General features: G+C 35.2%; 2 protein-coding genes across 2 annotated transcripts; both read right to left on the bottom strand.

The window, feature by feature from the left end:
- Positions 1 to 462: 462 nt before the first annotated feature.
- Positions 463 to 20,184, bottom strand: LOC136805248 (transmembrane reductase CYB561D2-like). Its single transcript, XM_067061826.1, has 3 exons — positions 19,979 to 20,184; positions 1,583 to 1,620; positions 463 to 1,284 (listed from the first exon to the last, which is right to left on the bottom strand). Exons 1-3 carry the CDS (start codon positions 20,142 to 20,144, stop codon positions 778 to 780), a joined length of 711 nt encoding a protein of 236 aa, XP_066917927.1. The 5' UTR covers positions 20,145 to 20,184; the 3' UTR covers positions 463 to 777.
- On the bottom strand, positions 8,099 to 9,230 carry LOC136805266 (uncharacterized). The gene is made up of 3 exons (XM_067061843.1): positions 8,834 to 9,230; positions 8,531 to 8,631; positions 8,099 to 8,202 (listed from the first exon to the last, which is right to left on the bottom strand). Exons 1-3 carry the CDS (start codon positions 9,029 to 9,031, stop codon positions 8,130 to 8,132), a joined length of 372 nt encoding a protein of 123 aa, XP_066917944.1. The 5' UTR covers positions 9,032 to 9,230; the 3' UTR covers positions 8,099 to 8,129.
- Positions 20,185 to 21,177: the final 993 nt, after the last annotated feature.

Raw genomic sequence — 21,177 nt, 5'->3', positions numbered from 1 at the left:
ATTCCTTCATAATAGATACAGTTGACGCTCTCTAAGTCGACGTTCTACTATTCGATTATCTATCGGATAGGCTCCCTTATTCGATGAAATTTAAAGTCCCCGTCAACAAGAAACTCTCATAAACGACGCTCCCTTATTCGATAAACTCTAAGTGAGCTTCGATGAAAATCCAATTCCCCTTGAAGATCGAATTAGAGCGCCTCAACTAGATTATTTGATTAAATACGGGAACATTTTCATCCACCCTTAGAGCGTACTTTCTCTCATTTCGACCATTACAATGGTGCCTCGCCCTGCCTCGCCTCCGGTTTAAATTGTATGACCAGTTTTATTCCGTTGACAGTTTTTGGCAGAATTGATGTCTGTCATACAATCAAGCTGGTATGACTGGTATGAGACGAGTTCAAAAAAAACCATATCAGACATTTTTTGACATATCAAATAATTATGCATGGTGTTTAAAAAATGTTAAAAGTTAAGAAAATCTATCATATTTATAGAAAATTTTAAACATTGTTTCATGTTATAGAATATTAAAATAAGGTGCGAGTATAAGGAATTATAAATAACCGATTTCATATATAGTTGCTTCTGAATGCGAATGTGATATCTGTATATATTTATATTTCTGATAATGGTAAAAAGTACTGTAAAAACCTGTCTATTAATCTAGGTTTATCATAACTTATTTACCAACACTTGACATTCAACGTGAGCTTCAAATGCTTACCTCAATCAGGTTTTTTGGAAAAATTTATTTTACCTTTAGTTATTGTCTCACTTAGACTTGAAAACATACTTCGAACTAGCCTGGTTAACAACTACAGAAGCCATTATGGTTTTCAAGATTAAGAGGAAATACCACGATGTCTCACTGGTATTTTTAACCATAAAATTGGAAAACAAACTCAAAACCATGGTCGCATCTCCTAAGACAAAAGCGAGAGCTCCGACAACGCCATGTACTTTCTTCCGTAAGGCCAATGATGTACCCATCGGATTCAAAATCCGGTTGTTATAGTAAATTAAAGATGGCCCCACCATCGTTTGAAACGTTGATATAGCAACGGCCCAGAATCCAATTTTGCCATGCCACGAGGTAAAATGGGGTTTATTGTTTAGATTTTTGTTGTAATAAATGACTGCGAATCCAAGATTGAAACATAATGCAGCGAGGACTTGAAGAATCCAATGATATTTAACCTTCAGTTGACGATCAGATGCACCCAACAGGGAGCTGTATGGTGAAAATAAGAGGATGGCTTCGAACATGAACAGTCCAAACTGAAAAGCAAAATTCAACAATTAATAAAAGATTACATCCCTCGGACAGATATCCAGTAATACTGAAGAATTCTTAATATTCATTAAGTTATTTTTCATACAGAAACACCTGGTGTTTTACAAGGATCCTGATTATGATAAATACGTTCCCGTTCGAATTCGAAAACTGCGAGGAAAAAACAGTATTGGAAATGTCAGAATTTGTAGAGATTCAGATTATGAGTTGAAATAAAATCTGTGATAACAAAAATATTGCACCGAAAGGCTAAAATAGAACGTAAGGAAGTGATATTCTCACCCCAAGGACCATCAACGTCGGATGCCATGAGAACAGAGCTGGAAAGAAGAAAGTATTTGCTGTCGTTAATTAAAATACTACAAAGTGGAGTCTTCATAACTCGAGCCTCTGTATGTCGCATTTCTCCTTGACTCGAAACAAGTTTTCTAGTCCCTTCAGTTAACAATGCCTTATAAACCATAAATAAGAAATTTCCATTATTCGAATAAATTATGTTCCCCGTGCGTGTTCGAGTTATGGAGCAAAATGTTTGACTCCAAAATAGTTTACAGGAAAAAATGGTCAAACAGATTACAAACAAAAAGTTTGTTTGTTGACAAAATTTAATCTGAAAGAGTTTCCTTTCTTTACAGCCGTATAAAATTAGACCATAATGTTACAATATAATCCCCTTAAATAAACTAAAATCCCTTAGTCAAAATTCTGAGAAAAAATGTAGCTTTCTTCTTCTCATACATCATGAATCTGCCATCCCACGCTTTCAGATTTGCTAGGCTAGGCAAATGAAATAGGCAACCAATATTCCATGACCTACTACCCTAAACAGCTTTAAAAAAACACTTTGAAACAATTTGAAACTTTTTGATAAAAAGTTTTTCTCTTTCATGATAGGAGGCTTTATTCTTTGGCTTTACTTCTTATAATTAGCATTCCAATAATAATTACAATGTCAGCTTTACAAATTTGGTCCTTAAGTGAAAACTGCGCACGTTGATAATATAATAGAGTTTGTTTACTTTCACCTTTCTTCGTGCTGCTTACATATTTGAATCAAAATAAAGAAAGCTAATCCAAAACGTACGGAAAACTAAAAGCACTGATTTACTGCGATCCTCAGTAGGTCAGGATCTAGACATAGACAAATATTAGCCTTCTCCGTTGCAACGGGTTGCAAAAATGAGAAACTAATAAAATGCAAAGATCAGTAAGAAAAGTACTTCATACAAAGCTTTACAGCATCAAAAACCTACACGTTGCAGTAAACCAAACTTAGGTAATATATATAAAAGTGAGATTTCGAGATTTGCAATAATTCTCCTAAAACATGACACGATTATAACACAGCATGTCTATTACTTAAGAAGCAAGCCATCTAAAGTTTATAACAAAAACAGGATAGAAAGAGTTTTCTATATCATCATATATCTGAACACAAAACATTGTCTTAAATAAAAAAAGCTCTTCATCATGCTGACTAAGCATTTTTAAACGCACTTGTAATCAACTTTTCATCACTATTATAGACTATTATTACATTGCAAAAAATCAAACAAAAGAGCTGATAATGTGGGTTTCAGAAGTGGAAAGATATTAAATTACATGTAAAAATGTCTTGATTGACAGCCCCTTATGATTTGTTCTATTAGACGCTTTGGCTAACAAATCCTTGAACTTTGAAGATTTTGTTTACCATTTTTCCTGATCTCAAAATTCATTTCTACCTTCCAGTAAACCCCCCCCCCCCCGAAAAAAAGGGGGAATATTTCATGAAATGTTGTCAACGATTAATCTTGGAAAAACAATCTTTAGTCACATGAAACAAGCACCATACATAATCCCATGCACAGAAAATCCTCAATTTACTACAAATTGCATTTTTAAAATAGAGTTTTAGAATAGGGAACAAATTCAGTTAATTGGCACCATATTAAGCTTTTGAACTACGACAGTTAAAATAGGCGGGTTTGACATGCAATTAGCATAATTGAATTGCTTGCGGAAATAATAAATACATTAAGTCAAACAAGTGATAAAAGTGAGGATTAGACAAATACAGACCACATACTTATTAAAAAATATGCTTTCAAATGAGCACAAAAAAATAAGCAACATCAACAGTCCAACCAAGCATATTGTTAAAAACATCCACTCTGAACCTTCCATAACATCCAAAATACATGTAACATACGATGTCCCTAATTCTTTGGAAAATACGATAACTGACAGATTTTCCATGAAAAAATAGACATACAGTAAGACTGATAATTAATATGAAAATATATGCCTTCTGTCTGGATACAATTTCCTTGAAACATGTATTATTGATATCAAAATGAACTGAAATGGAGATTCTATTTGATGCTATTCCTGAAGAGAAGGTATAAAACTTGGACATCTTAAAAAAACTTAAGTGACTGGTGGCTAGAAGAAGGATTTACTGTGTAGAATATGTTTACAAAAATAATTTTCCCAGGCGCCTGAATTGAATATTATGTTTATTCTACAGCTACAAGGAGTTTACTAAATATTTCACGATTCCCACACCTGCTGTGATAATGGTCTTATGAAGTATTGAATAAAGGAAATCTTTCAAATGCATTTAAACCTACAGATTTTTCAGCTTTTATTACCGTTTATTTATTTGGGTTGTATGGTTTGATTCTGTATAATTTCTTTGCTACAACTACAAGTTCAAAATTGTAAAACTTCTAATGAAACATCAAATTATGGCTAACATGCCTATAAAATTCTGACAGGTGCCACTCTTTGGGGTGCCGCTCTCTTTGGAGGGCAGCTCTTTTTCAGATTTCTGGCTCTGGAGGATTGCACTCATATAGGGCGGGACGTTAAAATCTGGTTTTACCTTTTTTACCTTGTAAAAGTATGATGAGGTTTAACTACCCTATCTTAGAGTTAAAGGAGGTCCCACCATGCAGCTGTGTTTAACTTAACTACAGTTAGCCATGGTTTTATCCAGCTTTTTAAATCCCCCATCAATCAAAAGGTTAAATCAGCCTTAGCCCTTCCATGACCAATAAAACTTGAGGACCCATCAAAGGTTTTTGTCATTTTTCCCCTCATCTCTGAATAAAAATACAAGAAACAGCATACGATGATTTTACTCATAGTTACGTAGAGGAATCTTGCTTTCATAGGCGTAGCGAGATACCCTGCAAAATTTATGGATGAGAGCGGTTTTTACGACACTGTTATTATTGTCTTTATTTTATCAAAAGATAATGAATATGTCATAAACGTCTGCATAACCCCATAAATTTTGCAGGGTATCTCCTACGCATATGTGCTTTTGCATGTTTAAATAAAAGTAAAACTAAACTATCAATATGTTAAAATATTTTAACAATGGTTAAAAATAGAAAATACGAAAATACTTATACACAAAAATAACCCCCCATCATAAAATCTTTCGCCCCATCGGCCTTAGCCCCACACTATACGTATTTTTAAAAAAAAATACCTGTCCATCATAAATTTGACAAAATTCTAAATCCCCCCAAGTTTGATTGGGTGATGAAACCATGCTAGCATACTTAAGACCTTGCCATATATCTTAGTATAGTAAAATATAACACCTTTTTAACATCCAATCTAGTACATAACCTCTCAGGGCTTCTCCAACAATAAAAATACCCCCTCCACGAATTTTCTTCTTTTAAAAGGTGAAGCACCCTCAAATCTACAAATTCACTGTTACCCAAGAAAATTGTTTCTTGTTTCTTAAAGGGGAATTAAAGTAAGTTTTAAATTTGTCAATAAATTAATGACTGATGCTTGAAGCACCTTTTTCTTGGAAAGTTGTTCTTTAAATTAGTTTCCAAAGTTGGTTCCGTTCAAATCTTTTCATCTATAACTCAAAAATTTAGGTAATTTCTCATAGTTTTTGAAAGTGTTAATTTCATTAAAAAGCGCTGTCTGTTGTTTATTTTTTCATGAATCCCTTTAGTAGTTTCGCAGCACATTTTTTTGCTTGTGAGTCAAGTAAACGATATATATAGCACTTTTGCAGCATTAATCTTTGATACACAAAAAGTATTGTACTGCAAAAGTATTGCTAGTTACACTCTAAATTTTGGCTCGAAGTACACCACTTTTTTGGGGGGACCTATGAAATTGGGGGGAGCTAAAATCTCATCACTTAAGGTGGGGGCTAAAATAATTCAGCTTAATAGTTGGCTTCAATTACCCAAATTGAAGCTCATGGATCTGAAAGATTTTCGCCTGTGCCGCGATATTTTTATACAAAGTGTGCAAAATATTTTATCTTAAAACTTAGAACTGAACTCAATTTACATTGGAAAACCCTTTTTTACTGGATCAAATTTTAGAAAGTGTCTAGGCTCAAAAGTCCTGGGGGCTAAACAAAACATTCATAAATCTTTGGGGGGACTTAAAACTCAGGAGGGACCTAATTTTTGCCTGGGATCTAAACCCAGGCTGACGCTATGACAGCTAGTGTTATATAGCGATGATATTAAAGCAGGAGTGTAACAAGACCTCATGATCAAGGCTTTTACTGTTATGAACATATTGAAGGTTTTGAGCTGCTATCGTTTTTATTTCAATGATTGAGTTTGAGTTCATTTTGAAGAACAAAGTAATCAACCTAGGCTCTGTCTAATTAGTTGGGAACTATCGGACCATTCCAGAAAAAAAAACATTACCCCCTAATGGGTAGTCCATTAGGGGGTGATGTTTTTTTTTCTGGAATGGCCCGATAGTTCCCAACTAATTAGACAGATCTATTTTTTGAATAAATTTTGGCACAGAATTCAGTACTTAATTTTGCATTAAAAGTATTGGAATTCCATGATTTTTTTAGGTTACAGTAACGGAATTCCACGGTTTGATAGATATTTTCATAGCTGTCAACTTCACCTCACAAAAATGCCGGATAGCTCCAAATCGGAAAATCGGGGGACATAGTGTCCTCCCCCCCTTTATAAAGGGGGGGGGATTCTGATTTTGGCCCTTTTTTAAAGTATGGGGGAAAATGAAAAATTTGAAATTTGCTGGGGGAAAATAAAGAGGGGGGGGGGAAACCATAAATTTAGGAGATTTTGACTGGGGGAACTTCACTGATCTCAAGGTGATCTTGTTGCAAAACCTGTTTAAGCAATAAAATCAGCAAATCTTTTGGGATAAACCAATTTTTCAATACAATTTCAGGATCAGGTAAGGTTTCCGTGGGCGCTGGTTGAATTCTTTATCAGTTTTCGAGCCAGATAAAGAATTCGCCCAACGATGATTTTACTGACCAGATTTATTGAAAAAAGGCACTTAAAACTGTTAAAGAATTCTCCCAAGACTGTTTAACAATTGACCCAAGATTGTTAAAGAATCTGCCTTTCTGATAAAGCATCTGCCCCAAACCTGATAAAGAATGTACTCCCCTCCAGATAAAGAATCTGCCCACCTGTTTAACGATCTGCCCTCCACCAGATTAAGAATTGACCCAAGACTGTTTAACAATTGAGCCAAGACTGTTTAACAATTCACCCGAAACTGTTCAACAATTGACCCAAGACTGTTTAACAATTGACCCAAGACTGTTTAACAATTGACCCAAGACTGTTTAACAATTGACCCAAGACTGTTTAACAATTGACCCAAGATTGTTTAACGATTCACCCGAAACTGTTTAATGATTCACCCGAAACTGTTTGACAATTGACCCAAGACTGTTTAACGATTCACCCGAAACTGTTTAACAATTTACCCGAAACTGTTTGACGATTCACCCGAAACTGTTCAACAATTGACCCAAGACTGTTTAACAATTGACCCAAGACTGTTTAACAATTGACCCAAGACTGTTTAACAATTCACCCGAAACTGTTCAACAATTGACCCAAGACTGTTTAACAATTGACCCAAGATTGTTTAACGATTAACCCGAAACTGTTTAATGATTCACCCGAAACTGTTTAACAATTGACCCAAGACTGTTTAACGATTCACCCGAAACTGTTTAACAATTAACCCGAAACTGTTTAACGATTCACCCGAAAACTGTTTAATAATTAACCCAAGATTAAACTGTTTAACAATTGACAAAGATGTTTATTCACATTGACGACTGTTTAACAATTGACCCAAGATTGTTTAACGATTCACCCGAAACTGTTTAACGATTCAACCAAGACTGTAGAGTATCTCGTTACTGAAAATCTCATGCCAACGGATAAAAATGGCGAAATTAGCGGATTTAAACAATAGAAAAAAGTTAACTCTGAGTTCAAGAATCTCCCCTAAATCAATTTAAGAATATCCCCTTGAGTCAGTTAAAGAATGTTCCCTAACTCAGTTAAACAATGTCCCCTTAACTCGGTTTAACAATGCCCCCTTGACTCAGTTTAACAATGTCCCCCAATGTTCAATGTTAAGGAAATAACCTTTCTAAGGTCCAAAACCACAAGTAAATATCATCTACCCCGTGTATACCTAAAATCTATCCGGAGCTCTGACAATGTTAAACCTTTAAAATCGGAAGACGTGTTTAGTTTATGTGTCCAGAATAATCCAAAATACCAACCACAGACTTTTGGTAATAACTCCTGACCGCTTAATTTAAAGGGGCATGGACTGAATGCTTTTAGAAAGAGAATAAAAATAGCCTTCTAATGGTACCAAAACGATTGTCTAACTCTCAAGCTACAAGTATTTAGGCCACTTTGAAGTTTTATGGTTATTTCAATAAGAAGATGGACAAAGATGTTCAACTTTCAACTTTTCTTTCACATGTTGAAAAAGTACTATGAAATATATATACAAGGGAATAAACAAAATAGCTGGAGCAACATCAAAATCATGTTTGGGGGTAGTCGATATTAATACAAGCGATGATGTTGTCGAATGGCTGGTCAAGTCCGTACCAATCTCTGTAATAAAACAAGACAGTCAATAGTTAACAGAGTTTATTTAAATTATTTTTGGATAAAATAAAGGCTTTGTATTAGCTTAAGTAACTCTGTCTCAGATTGGGCATATATTTCATATTAGACCAGAGTCGGCATATTGTCTTTTTTCGCTGAGATAAACAAATATTTTGAATTTTCTTGGTTTTCGATCGAAAATTGCTAAACATCTATGTCTATTCAATACAAAATAGCTTGTAATTTAAAAAAGCTGAGTTAGCAAACGAAAACTTTGCATAACAAAACAAAACCTTTAAACATAATTTCTAAAAACTATTAAATTTTTAGTTACCTCCACATGAACTCGTCCATGTAACTTTGAAGATCAACACGCCTGATCCCTTTCATAGCCTTGATTTTCAATTTGAAGCGGTTCCAATATGACTCTATATTCTAAAAATATAAGAAATAGGTTTCTAACGAAATAATCTTAACTTGATTTATGTAAAGTTATAGCTCCAAAAAGCTGGCCCGTTTCGCCCATTTTTGCCATTTTAACTCTAGCTTGTTGGTCTGAAACTTTTGATCCGTTCAGAAATATATGAGAAATTTGAAGACAAATTTCAACTTCTAAAGAGTAGTAATTATCGCTTACCTGCGTGTGAGCCCCTGTTTGAGGATCTACAAAGTGGTACGTATGGTTAACCGTGTCATGGCCAATACAATTTGGAACGAATTGTGGGAGATTGATGTATGCCCTCCATTCGTCGCTATGGATAATGCTGTTGGCATTTAGGACACGATTGATCACCCCAGTCAAAACAGCGCGATTCCTCCTTGGGACAATTTCCATATATCCTTTGGCGGGTACAAACCTCGTATCGGCCAAGCCAAAAACCCATACCGGATTTTGGGCAACGCGTCCTACTCCAGCCTAAAAATGAAAATAATACTTGTTTATGCATGTTTAAAGACTCTCAAGGCGCACACTATTTTATAAGAACGGATAAAATTTGGTCGAGACTCGGCGCTGTTCTTGACTTTTCGAGACTTTTAGAAATCTTCTCAAATTTTCAAATCATCGAGAATAATAAAATTCCAAACAACGTTTTTTGGCTATGAATGTTCTACACTTTGTTCTGATATAAAATCGTTGGATATCTAAATCTTCTGATATCCTTAAAATTTTAAAATTTTATGAACTACACGGGTGTTTAAAAAAAACGGAAAAACTTTTTGATGTTATTTTAAAAGAAAATTTGTCGTTTTTCTTCATAACTTTTGAACGAATAAAGCAAATTTAAAAACTCAAAATTTAAGTTAGCCTAACAAATTAAGTCGATAGCATTTGTAAAATTTTTTCACAACTTTTCAAACTTGTTCCGTTTTTTTAACACCCGGTACCTTACAGCTCAAAATCAATCAAATTTTTTGAAATTTGAAAAATGGAGATGAAAGTGAAGAAGAAAAAATGAAGATTTTTTCTACTGATTTAGAAATCATGAAGTACTGTAATACTTTTTAGAATATTTAAACTTTGGTGATTTCAAATCTGTGCTCAGTCAGATTTTTCATATCTTTCTTGTATCAGAAGTTACAGTCCCCGAAGAGGGGCTAAAACGGTCTGAAATGGCTAAAATAGACCAATAAAATAAACAAAAAAAAAACAAAAACTGTTTAACAAAAAAATTAAATAGTCTTACCAGCGGTAACCATCAGTGCATCTTGCATCTCTTTCCATGTGCATTGGATTTTGGCAATTTGGACAATCTTTTCGCACAGAAATCAACTTCTAGCTTGCAGAAAGTGAATAATTGCTGCCTTATCACGACCAAAAAGTAGGGCACCCCATCTTTGCATGAATCCCCGATGTACTGCATTCGCTGCCATTATGTTACCGTGATACTACTTGAACAAATTACTAGATCCCAATTACTAGTTCAAAAATCCACTACATGCAAATAAATAGTAATTTTCGAATCCTGGGAATCCTCAAATCATTAAGCCTGGTAACTAGTAAAATCGTTTACTATTGTTTATCGTGTAAATAAGTTGGGCAGGGAAGAAAGGGAAGTTTTTTTATTGGGGTGCAATTACATAGCATATTAATAACCGCTTAACTTTTTCTTTGACATGCAGGTGACTAAGTGTCTCTAATTCCAACCAATTATATTCCATAATTGGAATTGGAATTCAAGTTATTTCACACTTCTGGAGCTTTTTGAAAATGTGAAAAGCCGTTTCAAAGGGAGAGTGTTATTCTTAATGTTATACTTTGAAACAACTCACACCATTCCTTGTTCGCGTTTGTGTAAAATAAAACTTGAAATTTTGGCACGATAAAGTCCGATAAATCCATGTTCCCCCCATAAAAATTGTTAAATAACCCCTTCAAAGCTGAATTCCTTCGGAATAATATAACAATAGCATTCGGTTTGAGGTCGTTGTTGTTATTTTTCTGCCCGCGCAGTTTGATTATTAGCCCGAGAGTGTTATTTTGGCCCGACGCGAAGCGGAGTTAGTTTAGTCTTTTCGCTTCAATGCAACGACTTCAATAAAGTTCTGAGCGGGCCGCAAATGACGTTATCGCCCTATAACCAGGGCGGTTTTGATATTTAGCCCTCTGAAGCGCGACGCCTTAGTTGTTCTCAGCGCGGGTTGACTATTTGAGTCATAGAACCTTTCAATACCGCCCGCCGTTCGAATATTTAATGGCTTACTTAATGACCGCTTTATGGATAATAATGGTGTGTTTAAATAATATTTTCATTTTTGAGCGAGTCATTTTTCATCTTTGTTGTTTATGTACAGGTATATATGGTTGCAAAAAAAAAACCGCAACCAATTGCCTGACGATTGCATAGCATGAAACACCGTGTAGCAATAAGTTAGTTTATTATTTCAAAATTCCTATTTTCGCTCGATTTCTTTCTTTAGCAATCTGTGAATTTATATTTTTATTGTACAGGTATATACATAACTTTAACCCTATTTACCCTAAGCTTTTTTGAGAGTAGTATCCCTAAGGGGGAGGGAGGGTGTTTTCCACCAGGCTTTAATAACTTATGATCTAGTTGGGTTTTAATCGTGAAACTTTGCAGGAATGGGCCTTACAGTATGTGGTCCCAAAACGGCGATCAAATTTGAAATTTCTCTCAAATCTAGGGGAAAAGAGATTTTACAAAAATTTTTGCTGCATGAAAATCTTTTACATCTCTACTTTATTTCCTGGAAGTTCTTTTTCAAAATTTTCAATTTCAACAATATTTTTCAATCACTTAAAGATATGTAGCTTTTTTCTAATGGCCCCCAAAACGGAGGTTTGAAACTTTAGCGATTTCTCGAGATATCTTTAAGATATGAATACAAATTTTGAACATAGTTTTGAAATATGATTTAGAGGGTTTTGGGCATAGATTTATCTGATAAAATTTTTACAGTATACCCCTGGTTGACTTTCAAGATGCTATATCTTTTACCCAGCCTCTAAAGTGAAAGATGTATTTGCATTTTCTGAACGTCATTAGATGTAGAAAGTTTCCTATACCACGTTTTCATAACTTATTTTCAATATCCAAGGAGCTAGAGTGAGTTATATGCAATTTTTATCTAATTTAGGTGTTAAAATATTTCCTTTAGACGCAAATATGTTATTTTGAATCTGTCTCAAACCAGCAAAAACATGCTCATTTTTAAGTATAACCATCATTCTTTCAAAATAACAAAAAATCGTTCAATTCTGAGAATCTACAAGTCAGAATTTTCATTTTAATGAAAACCTTCGTTTTGGGGGCCGTCTCCGTTTGGGGCGGGCCATATACTGTACCTTGAAAGGACCTCACAGGAAAAATTGAATTGGATGACGTCACCGTACAGGTGGTGACGTCATCGCGCAAACCTTTATCAACCGCTGACCAGTCAAAAAATAAGGTCACTAAAACGTAATCCCAGGATAACGAGTAAAGATTTTTCAATTCTGTTTTGATTTTCTAAAAGAAGAAGATTTAGAGGCGGTTAGGCGAGATTTCTTTGGGGTATGTTGAAAAAGTGCAAAAAAGTGAAATAACTGCCTCCATTGGATTTTTGTACAAACGTCAGGATTTCTCCAAGACTCTTTGTTTATTTCGTTAGAAAATTCGGCTGAGTATAGTAAAATACATCAGTAATCGAATGGTAGTTCAATTGTTTTTAAAAACCAAGCAATTTATAAGTTTTAAAAGTCATTGAACGGCAACATGTATGGTTGCAAAATTCGTAGGAAAATCGCGGCCACCCTTGGAAAAAATAGAAAGATGCCCTTGCATTTCACTTTTTGAAAAGTTTAAAAAGATTTTGGGCTGAGAATAATTGAGTTTTGTCTCAGACTTTTTGTATGTAGGTATAGTAATTTTGGAAATTAGAAATCCTGAGCTTTCCAAAGCTATAAAAAATCTTTCCTTTTTTCCACTTAAAAACGTGTAAAATTTAGCCTCTAAAATAAGTGGCCGCGATTACCCTTGGGTGGCCGCCGTTTGCCTATGTTACTGATGTTTTCTAAAGATCCAGGAAAATTTTACCTTAAGGATGAAAATTTAAAATAATCACATCAAAACATCACAAAAAGATTAATTTACTCAATGGAAAAAAGTATTAGTTTAATTGCTGGGGGGGGGGGGTTGGAAAAAATGTAAAACTTACATACAGAAGAATTAGTGCAAAAGAAGGAACTTTCAAAAACATTTTCCCAAAAAATAATAAGCGGGGGGGGGGGGATTGGAAATGAGAATGTCCTGGGTAAAAAAATTTCTAAAAATTTAATTAGCAGGGGGGAGACGTCTACATTGTATTAGAGATCAGAGAGTACAGACATTCATTAAAATTGGCATTACGCCTGGGTGCTCAAACGTCACATACATACAATCGAAGTAATCGGAAAATTCTCCCGCTGCAGTTGATATTTGGAAAAATTCTTGCAAAACATTAGATTTTCATATAATCCAACTTACGGGTTGTGATGTTTTTAAGGGTAAGTTTTTATAAATAACCACCGGGGATATTTTCGCACTTGCTAATGAGTTGCATGCGTCAGCATGCTCGTATGATCACCTCATGCATGGCCTGATGTAATACATACTTTACTTAAAGGAAAATATCCGTCATGAGACCTGTAGAACAGAGATATAGTAAAAAATACTTTGGCCAAATATTCAAATGAAAGTTGAAGAAGGTGGTAAAATACAACACGAAAACGGCAAAAGAATTCATTTGTTTCGAAAAATTTTATGTCGGTGTGTCGGTGTTTGGCTAAATAATTGTTGGTTTTTTCGGTGATTCAAAAAAATCGTCGGTATTTCGGTGACACAGATTCTTGTACGCCCCCACATTACATAGCATATTAATAACCGCTTAACTTTTTCTTTGACAGGCAGGTGACTAAGTGTCTCTAATTCCAACCAATTATATTCCATAATTTTCTATCTTTCTTTCTAAATTCAAGTTTCACACTTCTGGAGCTTTTTGAAGGACCGACATTATTTGACAGCAATTACTTGTTATGTAATTAGTATTTTGACAGTGTTCAGAAAAAATTGTTTCTACAGTATATAATCTACAGATAATTGGGAGATAATTAATACAACAATATACACGCAGGTGGTGGTAGATAAAAAGAATGGGCCGACAAAAAGTATATTTGATTGGTTAAAAGATTTCATACGAAAAGGTGATTCCCCAAAACTTTTTATATAAGGATAAACCACACACGAGAACTTCACTTCACTTAGAACAAAAATAATTTCAAGATGAATTTTGCATTGATTACACAAATCGACGACGAAGGAATTTTAACGTACGAACTAATGCAGCGTGGTGTTTTGGCGAGGTCACGAAGATGTAAAAATAGAAATAAACACGAATATGACGTGGATATGGAGCTTTCAAATAATCAAAAGCGTTAGTAAGTAGGGATTTATTATTAATTTCGATATATTACGATAGTCTTTCTGCGGCGGCGGTGGGTGGTCAGAAGATGTTGATATGTTTCTTCAGTTATCAACGGCGCTAGATACCTAGCACAGAAGCATACCTTTTAATAAGGACCGTATTTTTCAACTTTATAACAAACTGCCCAATGGCCTTTTTTTCTTATAAGCATCAAATCTATACTTAAGAAACTAATCGATAACTTGCGATCCAAGGGAAATTGGCTTTCGGCAATTCGGTTCGAGAATGAGCATAGTCTTTCGATTATACGTATGTGATAATCGAATACTTTAATCGTAGAAATTTTAGCGAGACTAATTTTAGCGTCAGGAAAATCTTGATTTTTTTTTGATTTTTTTTAGCGAATCACGATTTCAAATGATTTTGCGTGGACAAATTTTAGCGAATACTTGTATTACATTATTGACTATATTCGTTTTCTAGTATTTCTTTGCACTGAAACCCTTCCTATTGATAACAATGTATCAAAACAATATTTTCAGAAATTTCGCAGGGATAAATTTTAGCGATCTGTCGATTCGACGTGTTTTAGCGAGATTCATTTTAGCGAAAATAGGGAAAACTCGCTAAAACGCTAAAATTAGTCTCACTAAAAGTTCTACGATTAAAGTATACAATCCATTTGCTTTCAAAGGTTGTCCTTCGATCTAATTTGTTGATTTGAATCGTCAATTGGCTTTTTAAAGTGTCTATAATCATTGAATTCAATGGAGCACTCGTAGGGTCAGCTAATTGCTAGTTACTATAATGTTAATCCAGTGTATTACACTGTCAAACCCCTATACTTTTTTCTGAGTCACCCGGTACAATGGGACATAATGTGAAGAATTCTCCTTCTTTACCTCAGGAGATGTCGTGAATGCACCAACACCGAGGAAACCTACAAAAAGAGACCAATAAAACTTGTCCTTGGTTCAGAAAAAGAAAAGTTGTCCCTCCTTCACAGCCTATCAGCCCTCAAAGGAAATGACGACTATAAAGGAATAAGCATTACGGAAGACCTAACTCGAACTGAAAGAGCAGTTCTAAAGGAATGGCTGGATAAAGCAAATAATCTGAACCTAGACGATACTGAATGGGTACATCGCGTTCGGGGAAACTCAAAAAACGGTTACGGCCTCAGGAAGTTTCGTCGAAGAGAAAACCAACATTAACACCCTACACAACGAACCTTAAAGAAATACCAAGAAAAAACACAAACATAAAAATCACCAACAAAACCAATGAAAACGACAAAAACAGTACAGACAACGATGAATCCAACAACAAAGAAAAGGGTGACAGTGAAAGGTATGTAGATGGTCCCCCATTGCTTGACAAACCAACGGAAAAGTCTTATGAATTCGAAGAAAAGGCTCTGAGAAAAATCCGTATTAATAACGTCGCAAACGTCATCATAGGACATCTTAATATCAACTCGATAAGATACAAATTTGAAGGTCTCAAATTAGTTATCAAAGATAACGTAGACATTTTTTTGGTATCTGAAACTAAGATTGACGAATCATTCCCTGAAAATCATTTCATTATTGAAAACTACTCGCGTCCATATCGCTTGGACAGGGACAAACAGGGAGGAGGTCTTCTACTCTACGTACGTCAGGGCATTCCTTCTAAACTCGTATTAAAAGACAAGAATTATGAAGCTATATTCATCGAGGTCAATCTGAAGAAAAAATGGCTACTGGGTTGCTCTTATAATCCGCATGTAGACAATATAAATTCACATTTAGAGCTTTTACAAAATAGCCTTGATTCTATAGGAGATCATGACCGACTTTTACTACTGGGGGATTTCAATTGTGAAATCGACAAACATAAAATGCCTGAGTTTCTTGCTAGCAGGGAGCTTTCTAGCTTGATAAATGAACCTACGTGCTTCAAAAACGCAGAAAATCCAAAATGCATTGATCTGATGCTAACAAATTACCAAAGAAGTTTTCAGGGCTCTTCCTCTGTATCTAATAGCCTATCGGACTTTCACAACATCACAATAAGCGTCTTAAAAACCACTTTTGAAAAGTGTCCACCTAAAGCCATTAAATATAGATGCTACAAAAATCTTAACGAAGATCTTTTCAAAAATCATTTAACACAAGTACTTGAGTCGAATCGCAACTTTGAACATAAAATGAAAAGTGTAGTAAATCTTCTAAACGCTGAAGCACCGATAAAAACTAAAATACTAAGAGGTAATGATAAACCTTTCATGACAAAATCACTACGAAAGGCCATGATGCATCGATCTCGACTTAATAACAGTAAACGAAAAGACCCCTCTAACATTAACAAATATAATTACAACCAACAGCGAAACCGATGCTTATATCTCCTGAGAAACACTAAAAGAAGATTTTATGAATCTCTGGATGAAAAGCAAATCACTGACAATAAAAGATTTTGGAAAACTGTGCGCCCTTTTTTCTCTAATAAAGGACCAATAAGTGAGAAAATAACCTTAGTCGAAAATGATGAACTGATTAAAGATGATAAAGAAATTGGAAAAATGTTTAATGAGTTCTTCATAAATATCACTGAAAAATTAAATCTCAATCAACCACCAACAGAACCAGTGCCTCTCAATGAACTTTCTGATAATATTCTTCAAAATGAAATAATGCTTTTTAGAAACCACCCTAGTATACTCAAAATAAAAGAAAAGGTATCAAACAATGAAAACTCCTTCAAGTTTAGAAACACCACCGAAGACGAAGTAGAGAAGATAATTAGTAACCTTAAGACAAATAAGTCTCAAGCGGAAAATGATATACCAGCGAAAATAATTAAAAAATACTCTCACTTATTTGCAAGCTGCTTCTCTATAAGCATAAATGACTCCTTCAGCTCAGGTATTTTTCCCAACATTTCCAAGTTCGCGACAGTCACCCCAGTCTACAAGAAAAATTCTAAAAACGATAAAAGTAACTATAGACCAATAAGTATACTGCCGGTAATATCCAAAATTTACGAAAGAGTATATCACAATCAAATATCAGAATACTTTGAGCACTACTTTGATGAACAACAATGTGGTTTCAGGAAAGGATATTCCACTCAAACCTCTCTTCTCCCAATGGAAGAGCTCTGGAAGCTAGCCAATGACAAAAAAGATGTTTTTGGGGCACTGCTCATCGACCTTTCTAAGGCCTTTGACTGCATGTGCCACAAATTACTTGTAGCAAAGATCAGTGCATACGGGTTCGATGACCTTTCCACTGGGTTAGTCAAGAGTTATCTAGAAAATAGGCAACAAAGGACAAAAGTAGGCAACGAACTGAGTAACTGGATCAAGATCAAGGATGGTGTTCCCCAGGGATCAATCCTTGGCCCTCTGTTTTTCAATATTTATATCTGTGACCTCTTTTTCATCATTGAGGATACCAAGGTTGCGAATTATGCGGACGATACGACACCCTATGTTAGTGCTCCTACCTGGATTGAAGTAAGTGGTAAACTAAGCTCTGTAGCAGAAAAAATCTTCACATGGCTTTCGATTAATCAAATGGTTGGTAATGCTGACAAATGTCAGCTAATAGTTAATATCATTGACGACTCGCTCTATCTAAATATTAGAGAAGAAACTGTTTTCAATACCAAAACGTCAAAGATTCTTGGAGTAACCTTCGATAATCTTTTAACGTTTGAATCGCATATAGAAAATCTTTGCAAGAAAGCTAGTTTGAAAATAACCGCCTTAGCCAGAATGAGCACATATCTCACTTTAGAAAAAAAGAAACGCTTGATGAATGCTTTCATTAAATGCCACTTCAATTACTGTCCTCTCATATGGATGTTTCATAGCAGATCTCTAGAGGATAAAATCAACAATCTACATAAAAGATGCTTGAGAATCGTTTACTCAGACTACAACTCATCATTCGATGATCTGTTGAAACTTGACAACGGTTCCACCTTCCATCAACGAGCAATTCAATCCTTATCCACAGAGCTATTTAAATCAAAACTCAATGAATCAGAAAGTAAAATATTTCTCAAAAACCAATGTAAGATCAAAACGAGAAAAAGGAATTCCTTTCGTAGTAGAGTAGTTGAAAGTGAAATGAATGGAAAATCGTCTTTAGCTTTCCTGGGACCTAAAATCTGGGCTACCCTTCCTGATGACTTTAAAAAACTTAAAAACCTAGACGAATTTAAAAAAGAAATCAAGCAATGGAGGCCCACTACTTGTCCTTGCCGAAACTGTCGCACTTTTATCCATGGCGTTGGTTTCATTGATTGAATTTAAATTAATTTGTAAATAATAGTTGATCTTGAGTATCAACATTCTAGATAGATTTGTAATTAATAGTTGATATTGATTAGCCTCGAGCTAAGTACACATTGTACTACTTTGCATCAACTTTAAAGAAAAGAAACATAAACATAAACATAAACTTACTCTGTTCGAAAAGACTCGTTTTTTGAGAACTCTAATGTCAAATTGTTGATTTGGGTAAAAGTTATCGCCTTCTGGAGCCAAGAAAACACAATACGAGTAAGGAATATGATTTACATGGCATGGACCAGGGGTTTAGGTCTACCCCCTAAGAAAATAGGTACCCCCTGAATTTTAGGTACCCCCATACAACAGACGTTAGTAGGTACCCCCTGTGATTGGTACCCCCTGTGACTTGAGTATATGTCAAGAAATGAGAAAAATTGTATATTTTTACAATTAAAAAGAATAATTATAGTTAGATAAAAGCAAGATAAAATATAATTCCCAAGCCCCCAGACCTTACTGCATAAAAGTTAGATACCCCCAGAGATCATAGGTACCCCCTGAAATTGAAAAAAAATCTAGCCCCCAGCCTTTTTCAGGAAGATTTTGGTTGTAGCCCCCCCCTGCGGGCTGGGGGGGGGGTTCATGCCATGATTTATCTAACATTTAATGTTTATGCCTAAGGTTGTTTTCAAGCTAGGCCAGGCAGATGGGTAATAAATTAATTCCCAAAAAGTAATCAGGATCGAGAGCTAGTCACATCCAGCAGGTTGCAGGTTGCAGGTGTGGGGTTACTTGTTTCTTCCAGGTTGGGCAGTTTGAGCTGCTTTTATTTAGAGCCTGGAAGAAACACTCCTCTAATTTTTAAATTAAACGTTTTAATATGTAAATTACTCAAAAACTGCCAGCTATACTCATTTTTTTTACATTTAAATTTGGAATATGCATGCTAGAATCTCTCCTGGATTATATTATCTGTATCTGTTCTGGGAAAAACTGGGACTCCTCCTGGAAAAGGTATATCTGTTCTGTGTAGAAATATTACGCTCCTGGAAAAATATAACAGCTATTCTCTAAGTAGGTTAAAATGCTTCTAGAAAATGAGACCTTTTAAGAAAATTATGAAGCTTCCTGGGAAAAAAATCTGGCATCTGGTTGTGTTTTTCACAATACACCTTTCCCGCAATCTTTTGACAAAAGAAGATCGCTATCAAAAGTTAGAAGCTGAAAACCCACCTTCCCTAACTCCTCGCAGGCAAAAGCGTTCGTTTACCTTTCAAACAATCTTATACACAACGGTAGAGCTCACATTGCTTGGTGGAGAGCATCAAAATAATGCGCGCACATTAGTTTTACGAATTACGGGAAAGGTGTATTGTATATATATACATGTTTTTCCTTGAAATGTGAGAACAGATCAAGATGTCTTTAAGGCGACCCCTGGATTTTACTTGGGTGTTTTGAGGAAAGTCTCTCCTAGATTTATCCATAAAATTTATTCTCCTGGAAAAATGAACAGATATATTTCAAAAAAATCTAACCCGCGGCTGCTCTTGAAAAGGAAGTAGTTTATAATTTATAATGAAACATACTTACACGTCCCAGGTTGTGAGAGGAAGATGATAAAAGCACATAGCATAAATGCAAAAATATGAGCCATGATAAACAGAAACTTAAGACAGAAAAACAAAGAAGAAGGTTGGTCTTTTGCAGAATAATTCTCAGCAGATTTCCCTTTCTTCGTGACGACGATTTCAGCCATTTAATGTGTCCTGTCTTCAGGACCCTGTGCCCCGCTCTACCTTGTTTCCTTTTTAGCGGGAGTCGAATCAAAGATTTGTGGAGCAATACCAAAAGCAAACCGAGGGAGGTTACGAAATCCAAAAAAGGAGGAATAGAAGTCGCTAAGTTCTCCTACACGCTGGATACATGATGAAAAAGTAAAAACAAAGATGCTGGCAAAGTTGCGTGCGTTCACAGTTCAGGCTGACATGCGAGTTTCCCGAGAATAAAGCTTTTCAGGCAGAAGGTGGCAGACACAGGAAAGGATGACTAGATGATGGTTGTGTGATGCTCAATATTTGGTAGCTATAACTTGTCTTTTATGTTAAAGTAAGCTTTGCTCTAAAGTCCCTGATAAACTCTTTGATGTGTTTCTTTCTAAATTTGATGGTGCTGATTCCCTTAAAACCAGATGTCCGCGCTCTCGATGGGATCGATCATCGGAACGGCTCGATGACGGATCGATATATGATTGATGGATTACTTAACGATCCGGATAGGAGATCGATGGAAGATTCAGCCATTAAAAAGTCTTGAGTATCGATCCTTCGTTGATCCATTATCGAGCTAGTATTTCAATCGAGTATATACCGATTCGTCATATCGATCGTTAATCAATTCGTCATCGATCGTTAATCGTTTTGTTAGAGATCATAAATCGAGTATGAGTCGATAGGGTTGATGAGATCGATAAAAGATCAATGATAGGTCGATAAATAATCGATAACTAATCATACAGTCAGGCACATCCTGGCAAATGAACGGGGTATTTTTCACTTGCGACCATTGGCAAATAAACAGGGTAGAAAACGAAAGTGACGTAATAGCGCCGAATACCCAGTTTAATTGAACCGGGTTGGAAATATTTTGCTTCATTTCAAAGAACTGCATAGATGAAATTTTTTTTCCATGGGTCAATTTTGTCTTCGAAGATTGAAGAAACTTTTAACGAAAAAATAAAGTTCCCAGTTTTCTTCCTTTTTTCCCTTTTTCAGTTTGAAGTTCATTTTTAT

This window comes from Clytia hemisphaerica, unplaced genomic scaffold, assembly GCF_902728285.1.
Source record: "Clytia hemisphaerica strain Z4C2 unplaced genomic scaffold, Clytia hemisphaerica genome assembly, whole genome shotgun sequence".
Lineage (NCBI taxonomy): Eukaryota > Metazoa > Cnidaria > Hydrozoa > Leptothecata > Clytiidae > Clytia > Clytia hemisphaerica.
The sequence above is the reverse complement of the archived record's forward strand: the minus strand, read 5'-3'. Positions and strand labels throughout refer to the sequence as shown.